At 45.8% G+C, this 11288-nt stretch overlaps 1 protein-coding gene across 1 annotated transcript in view; it reads right to left on the reverse strand.

Annotated features, from left to right (window-relative positions):
• The window catches only part of RFX4 (regulatory factor X4), a 140161-nt gene that overhangs the window by 36985 nt on the left and 91888 nt on the right, over positions 1 to 11288 (reverse strand). The window contains 3 exon segments of the mRNA XM_007472302.1: positions 4303 to 4447; positions 8451 to 8509; positions 10526 to 10626. Coding sequence (XP_007472364.1) covers positions 4303 to 4447; positions 8451 to 8509; positions 10526 to 10626 — 305 coding nt within the window.

The following is an 11288-nucleotide window of genomic DNA, read 5'->3' on the forward strand; positions in this document are numbered from 1 at the left end:
ATTCCTGCTTTTCTCAGGCAGTTTCCTCTGCTTAGACTGTTTAGTCTGTCATGAGACAGCTGAAATGATCCTCCGATGAAATCCTATTTACCCTCCCATGCCCCTTGCCGGCAGAACTGATCACTCTCCCTCTGTACTTTCACAGCACTTTACTATTTGCATTCTACCTTCACTGTATCACTAAGAACACTGTTATATTTAGGGGTGTGCATGGGTGTGTCCCCCTGCTACTTCTTTGCCTGATAGCTTTATTAGCTGGCACATTACCTGTGCTATAGCTCTTATCCAGTACGCACCTGCTTGCATGACAGGGGAGATGCACTGCTGCTCTCTTGCTCTCTGCCCCGTGGTAAGGCGCATTTGACCATTCAAATGTTTCTGAACCACAAGCATACTGGACAAGCAGCCTAACCAGCCTCTCAGTGCTTGACACGTAGCAGACGCTTAATAAACGTTTGTGTAAAGGAAACCATCACTGTGCCCTCCAGTTTCCATACTGGTCAAAGGAGGATCATCATATCATTTTACAACCTGCCTTCAGGTACACGTCAAATCATTGAATATCGAAGGACTCCGTAATCAGTGAGGCACTGCAGAAAGTAGAAACGTCGCTGTGGTGAAGATCTCCAATCCGGAACATCTCCTCTTATTACATTTCTTTGTGTTTTTGTATGTGAAGCTCAATAAATCAAATCACGATTCAGGATTCACATGTTCCCACAGTTTTCATTTGTCTGAGCAGCTTCTGTTGTCCCATTTTCCAGGACTGGCCAATCTGCTCTATTCTACTTAACTGATAACTGCTGCAAGAGGTCAGCTTCCAGGACCCGAAAACATATACTTTAGAATGAGAAAGGACTTTACAAAACCCATTTAGTTGATCTGTCTCATTTTATAGGTGAGGAAGCTATGTCTTAGAGATCAGATGACCCCCTCAGAGTCAGAGGGTGAGTTGGTGGCAGAGCAGGAACTGGAACCCGGTCTCTGACTTTCTCTCTGGTGTTCCTTCACTCTTCACGGCACTGCCTGTGCGTCTGAGCCACTGTGCTTCAATCCGTGGTGACAATGATCGAGATGGCAATGAAAGTGCTAACTGCCAACATTTACTGAGTGCTTGCCGCATGCCAGGCACTCTCCTAAAATGTTTTCTACGGGCACACTCTGACCTTAGACTACCCCTAGAATGAGAATGTCATGAGGCCAGGACCTAGAACAGTGCCTGGTACATAGTTGTTGCTCAAATGTTTGTTGAAAGGATGAACGGCCCACGGAGGTAGGTACTATTATTACCCCCCCCACACACACACCCAAATGAGGCAAAAGAGGCACACAGAGATGAGTGACTTTAACAGCTGGTTAATGGCAGAGGCAAGTTTCAAACACAGCCTGACTCAAGTGCTTGCCTCCCAACCTCTTCTCTACACTAGCTCTACGCTGTGTACCATGTATGTGGCACACATTGTCCCATTTAATCCTTTTGCATTATCCCCTTGGAATCCGAGGTCACAGCACACCAGAGCCAGGGTTTGAATCAAGGTCTGTCGGGCATCTTACCACAGCACCACTTAAGACTCATTCTAATCATCATGCTCAAGTCCCAATGTGTACTTTTTAATTTAAGGTAAGCCAGGCATCCCCAGCCAGCATCTACATCATGGATATGATGGTAACCCCCTAAAGCAAGAATCCGCAGACCTGTCAACTGGTTGTAAGGAAAGGAGGGTGCAGCACACAGTTGCCCCTAGTCCTATTCAAACTGACCTTTGGTCCAGCTCATTGTGTTCAGGGACTTACTTCCCAGCTGTCTGGAAGGAGCAAGGATGACACCCACACACCAGGCCATCTGCCTTCAGGCTTCCTCAATCTCTCTCATCCCGGCACTGCATCACATAGTATGTCCTCTTTGGTAAAACGCAACCATTTGAAAATTACTTGTTCAACTTCTGACTTGCCATTAGCTCCAAGCTCCACGTGGCAAGGGCAGTGTCCATCTTATTCACTGCTCTTTGCTCAGCGTCTTAACACAGTGCTAGACCCAGGACAGGCATTCACTAAGTACCAGGTGGGTTGAACTGAACCTCATTATGACTCCCTTCCTCTAGAGGAATACAATCACAGATTTAAAGGACAACATTCTGGGCTTCCCTGGTGGCACAGTGGTTGAGAGTCCACCTGCCAATGCAGGGGACATGGGTTCGTGCCCCGGTCTGGGAAGATCCCACATGCCGTGGAGCGGCTGGGCCCATGAGCCATGGCCGCTGAGCCTGCGCGTCTGGAGCCTGTGCTCCGCAACGGGAGAGGCCACAACAGTGAGAGGCCCGCGTACCGCAAAACCAAAAAAATAAAAAAAAATAAAGGACAACATTCTGCCCCCAGCCTAAGAAAGCCAGAAGAGAAAGCCCCAAAAGGTTCTTTCTTGGAGAAGCAGCAGTGACCTTCGTGCTGCTCCAGCAAAGGCTCAGAGCCTGGTCCCTAAAACAAGCAATGGTGATTGTATTTTTCCTTATGAGTCTGGGTCACATTTTCTTCCCCCCATGAAAGGTGCTGAGGGGAGAAGACAGCTGAGTCTAATGCTGCTAGGAGTGGTTAGCAGAACCAGGAAGTTGGATCATTCTGGGCTTCCACCCATCTATTTGGTCCTCCACAAACACTGCTGGCCCCCGCCCCTACCCCTGGCCCTGTGTGAGGCCCTGGGGACATGGCCATCAGGAGTATAGCTAGCACTGTTAGGGGGCTCTTAGCCATGCTTTCCATTGCCTTCCAGAAGGAAAAACAGAACAGGAAGCATGATTGTAAGCACTTGGAAAGATCCTGGAACCTCTAAAACTTGCCCACATCTCGTTATTTTTTTCTCCTCTGGCATGCACTAGTGCATGGCGGTGACACCAAAACTAGACCTGGGTTCCAGGTCTAGCTCTGCTACCTTGGGAAAGGTTCACCACCTCTCTGGGGCTCAGTTTTCTCATCTGTAATATGGGGCTGATAAGTGAATCTTCCCCAAAGGGTTGATGTGGAGATTGAGATCATGACACAGGACCTGGCATAAACTAGGCACTATATCAGCTGAATTATTATTTGTCACAATCTCTAAAATTCTTAACAGGGGGAAGCAGGCTGGAGAGGCTGTTGCACAGGAAGAAATAAGAGCCTGAGAGGAGCTCTGGGGTCACTAGGAAAGAAGAAGCCCCAGGGAAGGTCCACGTGATCCAGTGCTTCCGCTGCTCCATTTGTTTTTGAAAAGAGGTCTCTAATAGGAACATCTTAGAGAACTCTGTTTATAAACATGACATGCTTAGGCTGGATGAAGAAAGTTTTCCTTCAGGGCAACAGCGTTGAGGGGGTGTAGTGGAAACCTAAGGGGCTTGGGGCTCTCAGAAGAGTAGGCCCCTCTTCTCGGGGCGGGGGGACAGCCACTCTGCAGCTTCCTGAATGTCACTATTAGGGCCTTGGGCCTCACCCCATCCAGAAGGCACAGCTGCTGCCATATCCCCCACACCCAGCACAGCCTCAGCACCAAGCTTTCCAGGAGCTGATGGGGGCGGACCGACTCACCCTCTGTCCTCATGCTCCCTTCCCCCGAGGCACAAGAAGCAAAGGCTGAGCAAAATAAGGAAGGGGCCAACAGACCCTGGTCCAGGGGATTCCCTGGGAAGAGGCTGTGATGGGCTGTTGAGGAACAGCACAGATGTGCTAAGAATGGTGGTGTTCTCTGGCCTTCCGTGTCCTCTGCTGCTAAGAAGAGCAACCCAACCACATCCGGATAATACCTGGAGCGATACTCTCACCATCTTTATCCACAGGGGCATGAACATGTATTCACAGAAGTGAATCACCTTCCAGCCCCTTCTCAAACATCTACTACGACTGAGAGGTTCACCTGCCAGTAAATAGGTGGGCTGACTCCCGTGATCCTCCACAGAAAAGTAGGTGGGATTTCCAGCTGCCTCCAGGCTGACATAATGACATACACTGAGAGAGGCAGCAAGTTTTTGTCCTCATTTGTTGATGCCACCCAGGGAACAGCACCTGGCAACGAGGGTCACGGGTGGGGCCTTTTGCCTTACACTGTGTGCTGCCCAATGCCCCAGCACCCATTTTCTCCAGCAAGGTTAACCCATGTCCTTGTAAATCAGCTATGGCCCCTCCATCTAGGCCGACGCATTTAACAGGAACAAGAGAGGGGATGGGATGCCAGGGAGAAGGACAGGGCGGGAATATGCCACCTAATTATGTACCAAGATACTCTTTCTTTCTTTCTTTCTAAACAGATAAAAAGACACACACCCTGGGAGAGCATCTTACACTGGATTATGAGCTTCCGGTGCTCATCTCGAGTGTCTTCCATGGTGTAGAGGGTTTGCTTGGTGATGCTGTTGAGGTCCACGTTCCTCCAGTCTTCCAGCATTTGGAATGTGATGTCTGCACTGTGGATCACTGTTCGAGATGCCTGGAACCCAATCCAATCAACTCATTAGCTCATGGGTTGTTAGGTTAAAGCCCCTTCCTTTATTTCCTTTTAGTTCTTTTTAATGAATCTGCTTATGGTACTTTGCAAAGTACTTTGAAATTCAAGAAAACTCAGATGATGAGTCTGTAACTCAGAAGATCCGTATACCATTTTCTCCGTGGCTCTCTCCTCACATCTCTCTTTATAAGAAACTACCCCATGGTGGCCTAGGCCAGACCAAACCTGCTGTTCCCAGCCCCTTTGGTCTTGACCCCGTGGAACAATGGGATGAAGCCCAGAGATCTGTCAGCCTCCTGATGTGAGCTTGTGGGCGAGGGCTCTGTGTTTAATAACCCGTGTCTCTAGCGTGAGAGAAGCAACAGGCTCAGATCTAGGAAGGGTCCTGCTACCCTTGGGCCTATGATAGATTCAACCCCAGAAATTTTACAAGGTGTATTTTTCATCTAAGTGCATTCTGAAGCAGTTTATGGTCTAGCTTTCTGCTTTTACTTTTTATGTAACTATAATAATTAAAACAAATATGAATAATTGAGATGGAAGAAAAGGAAACTATACCTTACGACTCAGTGGTCTTTTAATGTAGTCTGTGTGAATGTGAGTGTGTGTGTGTGTGTGTGTGTGTAATCTGTGGCTTCCTCAGCAACCCTCATAGTAGAACTTAAATTTGTAAGCTGGAACAATACTCGGAACAACAATACTTGGAACTACCAAGTTGTAACGATACTGATAAAAGCAAAGAAAAACAGTTCCAGAATCATTTCCTTTACTTGCATGTTTTCAAAAATGTCTTTAATAAAACAAAACAAGATTTCAAAGACACATGGACATTATAAGTCACCTAATGCTTATGAATTTCCAATCAAATATAAATACTGACAACCCTTTTACATGTAGACTGTCCGAGCACAGGTAAAATAAAATCTTACTTAAATCATTGTAGAACTCTTTGCACAACACAGAGGCCTAGAATATATGAATATATGAAAAGTGAGTTGGGTTGGTTTCTAATGATAACTGAATGTGAAGGTCTAGGATTCTGGATTCAAATATACTTAGTTCAAATCCTGACCTTGCTACAGACCAGCTGATTGACTGGGGGCAGGCAAGCAGATTAACCTCAGTTTCCTGATCTATAAAATCAAGATGTAACAGTACCTATCTCTTCAGGAGGGCCACTGTTGAAGACTCCTTGGGATAATGCTTGCAAGGGGCACAGTTCAGGGAGTAAGAGCTCAATAAAGGAGGCTCCTGTCATGCAGGTTGATTCTCTTTGTTGTGATTGCTCTGACACCCCAGGACCTTTGCACAGGGTGCTCCTGCTGATGAAATGTTCTTCTCTCACCCTGCCCCGGCCACCCTGCCATCATGCGTGCTCCAAATTAAATGCAGTACCCATGGAGAGGGCTTCTCTAACCACATTATCTAAATAGGATCTAAAATGCCCCGTTATTCTCTATTTCCGTTCTCTTTCCTTCCTAACGCTTATCACTTCTCATTATTTTTTGTTGGGCAAGTACCACTAAGCGTAAATGTCTGGCACACAGTAGGCACTCAAAAGATTTTGTGGGATGAATGGCGGAGATATGAATGCCAAGTTGCTTGCTCAGTGTATATCCAAAAGGGCCTGAATAGTTGGCTCTTGGGTTTAAGTATCTGGGGGTGAGTTTTTGGCTGGATGTTGTTTAGTCTGACTTGCCTTGTGTGTGTTTAGGAAAGCTTGCTGGGATATTAGCTAAGATGTTCCATGGTGTTTCATTCCCAGCACTAACCCTAGTCCTTTGGCTGATCCAGGAATGTGTCTGATAGCTGTCCAGTGAAGATGGAAAGGTAGCAATTGCTGATTAAAGTACGAACTGTCTATGTGAGAAGTGGCGAGTGTGTGTGTGTGCATGCACGTGAGCATGCAGGTGGTTGTAGGCATGGGTGTGGATGCTTTTACCTACATGGTACATTAAAGGGTCAAAGGCCCTTCTAAACTTCCTAAATGTCTACTTTTAACTATGTCCTAAAACCGTATCTAGTTCCCTGATATGACCCAAGACCGGCTCTTCCAAGCTAGGAAGAACCAGATGGCATGCACCCTCGGAAACAAGGCAGTCTTTCCTTTTTTTTTTTTTTTTTTAAAGAATATCTCAAATCAATTTATTTTATATACACATTAAAATCTTTTATATTTAATAAATGTGTAAGATACAAAGACAAAAATGACAATTCCCAAGACCCAATACCCATGATGAATATGAGTTTCCCTGACCCAGAATTTACCATCATTAAGGTCTGGAAATATTTGCTTCCATCTAATTGCTGTTTTTGTTATTGTAAAATTATTATTGTTTTTGTTTTAAAAAGATACACATATTTATGCAATTGAAATTTAATAGAAAAAAATTAAACAAGAAATTTTTGATCTTTATGTGTAGATACTATATGTTTAGTGATATTAATAGAACCCTCAGGCTTGTGTTGAGTCCCTCCTAAAACCTTTTGATGGACAGAGGTAGGATTTGAAAACCAACCCTGGCAGTGTTTCTTTATTTTGTTACTATTCATTTTATTTCCTGAATCCCATTAACCTGTGAGGCTCTGACCTACCCCAGAACAGTGCCCAGGTATGTGACCTCTGAAACAGTACAAATATGGAAGGTTTCCCTCTGTGCCATTTATGCCAGGGCTGGAACAGTGAGGGGTGTGTGTGTGTGTGTGTGTGTGTGTGTGTGTGTGTGTGTGTGTGTGTGTGTGTGTGTGTGTGTGTGTGCGTGTGTGTGTGTGCGCGTGTGTGTGTGCGCGCGGCAGTAGTTTTACACTTTCTGGTTCCTGGCCTGGAGCCTTCCTTCAGGCTACTCTAACTAGAGACCCCTCCCCCTCCCACCTTGACCTTGAGTAACCAACACCAACCCAGAACCAACAATATAAGGGAGAGGTTACAAACCCAAACACATAAACAAGGCAGGCAGGTGAAATGCATGAGTGAGGTGGGCCAAGTGTAAGAGAAAGCGGAGGTGATGAGAGGACCCCGCCTGCTAGAGAAAAGCTCGGCCCATCCAGCTGGTTATTGCCCCGGGGAAATTAGCTCTGAGGTTGCCAGCTCTTACAATTTTTCTACAGAAAATGTGGGTGTTTAGCTGTCATCTCCTAGTTTCAACTGTTAGTGACTAAGTAAAAAAAAATTTTTGAACATATGCCAATCAAACAAAAATAACCCCACACATCTGCGGGCCAGATTTGACCTGCAGCCACCAGTTTGTCCCCTGGGCTTTAAGGTCATTAACAGTTTAATGAATGTTAATGGCCTGCCTTAACAGACTTAGATTCCCTTCCTTGAGGTTCAAAATTAACAGAAATGCAAAACTTTAGGCCATCAGTTAGAACTACAGAGCTACAGCGGGATCTTTCACTTTTTACTGTACGTATATACTTTCATTAATTAAAAAATTTTTTTTAATAGTAAGCAAATATCACTTTTGTGCTAAAAAGAACAGAAACCTGGGGAAAAAACAAAATTGGGGTGATTTTGCACCCCCCAGGCTACACGTGGCAATGGCTGGAGACATTCTTGACTGTCGCAGCCAAAGTGGTACTTGGGGGTGGGTGGTCTTACTGGCATCTAGTGGGTAGAGGCCAGGGATACCACTAAGCATCTACAATACACAAAGCAACTCCCCACAACAAAGAATTACCCAGCCCAAAAAGGCAACAGTGGCTGAGAAACCCCGATGTACTTAAGCAAAACACAAAACTCGTGGACCTAGAACGTATGAAAGGTTAATGGGGAATTGATGCCAGAAATTATTCTGTATGTTACTTGAAACTATATAGTGATTGGCTAGTGTTTCAATTCCTTATCTGTAGAAATTTAAGATAATGGTGAGAGTGTACTATTAAACAACCACACCCTCACAGATCCTCTCCAGAGTTATTGTGGATTTGCCTTTCATCTTCAATGACTTAGCAGTAGTTAGAACACATAACACAGGACAGCTACCTGGCAAAGGTGATTTAGTGATGTTTGCCGTCTCAGAATTTGGGAAAATCTTCTCGACACTGCAAGAAGAAAAGAGTGAGTATGACATATTTTATGCTTTATGGTCCGACCTTGGATTTTTCCGCAGGCCGATTTCAAAAAGTAGCTTCCTTGTTTGCCTAACTTTGTCACTGTCCAACCCTGTTTTCTGCACCCACTGGCAAAACCCTGCATTTGCTTCTTTGTTCTCCCATATGGACAACTATTTCCTAAGATGGCGATATTTGGGGTACATATTTCAAAGTTGCCCACACTCCACACTGGCAGGTGTGAGAAACTGTGGCGTCAATCAACCGTGAGTAAAAGCAATTATTTACTTGTCTTTCATTTCGCTAATTGCAAGCTCAATCACTTCTCCCCATAAATAATTGCAGGAATCAAGTGGAAGCTTTGAAGAAGGCCCTTTAAAAAATAGTATATCTACTAGGAAACCTTGATTGAGCAGGGTTGCTTCTAGGATAGAACCCTGGGCGGCACCTTGGATGTGGCTTTGCATTCATAATCTGTCGTTTTCATCCAACAGTCTCCACGACCTATTTGTATGGATGATCCTGGGTCCTATGCTGACATACTAGGCTGATGCTTTGAAGTGGGGTGATCTTATATCTGTAGGTTTCGAAGCAGACAAGCCATGTGCCAGCCCAAGGTCTTCATCCTTACAGAGTCCTTTGGAGAGGTGTGTGTCTCCACTCCTTGCACGTTCTCGAAGTGCACCCCCGAGGCTCCCTGGGGAGAGTGGGCGCCTCCAGGCTCCCATAGGTGGCAGGTCTGACAAACCTCCTGGCTTCGGACTTTCAACAGATTTGCTTTGCCAGCGTAATTAAAATGGGCACGGGGCATTCTTCTCATTAATTTCTGAACTGGTCAAGAAACAATCAGAAATTTCCCTGGGATTATTCTAATTTGTACTCAGAACCAGCTTGGTTGGAAAAATAGGGCATGGGGTGGAGGAATGGGAGGGCAGGTGGAGTCGGGGGACAGATGAACTTCTAATTTTCCAGGCCGATCAATCGTTAATCCTTCTCCTTAATTACTTTTTCTTTAACTTTGTGATGTGGAATTTAGTGCTCATGAAAAGAAAAGAACTGAGAGCCGTGAAATAAAGCAGGCTTTATCAATAGGTGATGGGCACGGCAGGCGGCCTCAAAGCACGTCTGAAAGGGCCCCCTTTGCCTGTGGAGAGAGGGTAATTTGATCTCCTTCATTTTCCTTGCTGGCACTTATTTCGGGCAAGAATGGCCAGCTGTATTCAAATGGGGTTTTAAGAAACATATATCTTAAAACTTTATTTTGCTTAACATCATTTCACCTTGGCTTAATAGCACGTGAGACTTCCCACAAGTAAAGACACATCGAGACAGAGAAATAGGACCAGCTTTCTCAGGCAAAATGAATGCTGGGGAATGAGTGGTGATGCTCAGCAGAGAAAAGATTCACAGTCCGAATCCCCCATGAGAAATATTAATTTTGCTTTTCTCATTAGGCAGAGAATTAAATATGTGAAGCCCTGAAGCTCTTTTCTGTCTTCTATTACCCCCACTTTGTGGACAGGAGCTTCGGGGAAATCTCCATTTTAGGGTCAGATAGGCGTGAGTCTGACTCCTGGCCCCTAATTACCATCTGTGTGGCTGTGTGGCTTTGGTGAAGTTTCTTCGCCTCTCGGCGCTTCACCTGTAGAAGAGGGATACTGTTTCCTACATTGCAGAGATGGGTGAGGATTAAATGGGATAAGGAGTGTGGTGGTGACAGCAGAAACTCTGGCATCAAACAGACCTAGGGGCTAACCCTGCCTCTGCTGCTTACTTCCTCTCTAAGCCTGTTTCATTTTCTGTAAAAGAGAGGTGTGCCACCCATAATAAACATTTTGTGAGGATTAACGAAGTTAACGCGTGGAAAGTGCTAAGCATGATAGTTGGTGCTTTGTAGGCATCAGTAAATTCTTAGCTATTATTATGATTTTATTAACAACCTATGTAAAATATCTGGCACTAAAATGTTACCCTCCCTTCCCCTCTGCTCCCAAACTTCATACTTACATTCAAACTTGATGTTTCGTAAATTTTCTGGGAGGTCATGGAGAGCCACTTTTAGCCACTCATCCAGCTGTTTGGCAAACTTTCGGATCACCTGAGTTAAGCTAGAAAGAGAAGTGACACATGCTAAGTGCCTTGTGTGTTGCCCAATCCTCCCCACAGTCCCCTACAGAGTTTTACTTCCTCTGATGGTGTTTTGACCGCAACCATTAGGCGCCACTGAAAGCAGCAACCTCAGGGACAGGGTCGGCAGTCCATGCCCTGTGGAGAGCTGGTGGGTCTGAGAAGGGCGTGGACAGAATGTGCTCTGGTGCCCACGCTGGTCGACGAGGGAGACACAGCATACACAGGTGTGGGGAAAAGCCCACTGCAATGCTTGGCAGCATCCAGAACCCTGTTTGCGAGTAAGACACCATCCTTCATGTTTTTGAAGAGGCTTGTGGGAGGGGTGATGACAGTGAACAGTGGGCCTGAAAGCACCGTTTGCAACTGGCCTCTCCTCCTTGTGCTGCCCAGTCTTGCCGGAGCTGCCCAGGCGGGCAGGAACCCCATCTGCAGCGTACCGCCACGCCTGCCCACACAGCCGGGACTCAGGCTTACTAAAATGTTTGCTTCTTGGTAGGAACTGGGAAGCAAGAGTACATTTTTAAACTGACAAACAACCCTGACACAGACCTGGAAGCCATGTCAGATTTGGAAAGTCAAGGACTGTTTGGGGGCAGGAGGTGGGGGGGGGGGCGAGAGGGGGGAAGGGTGGAGGGGGAGG

Source organism: Lipotes vexillifer, unplaced genomic scaffold (assembly GCF_000442215.2).
Source record: "Lipotes vexillifer unplaced genomic scaffold, Lipotes_vexillifer_v1.1 scaffold1177, whole genome shotgun sequence".
NCBI lineage: Eukaryota > Metazoa > Chordata > Mammalia > Artiodactyla > Lipotidae > Lipotes > Lipotes vexillifer.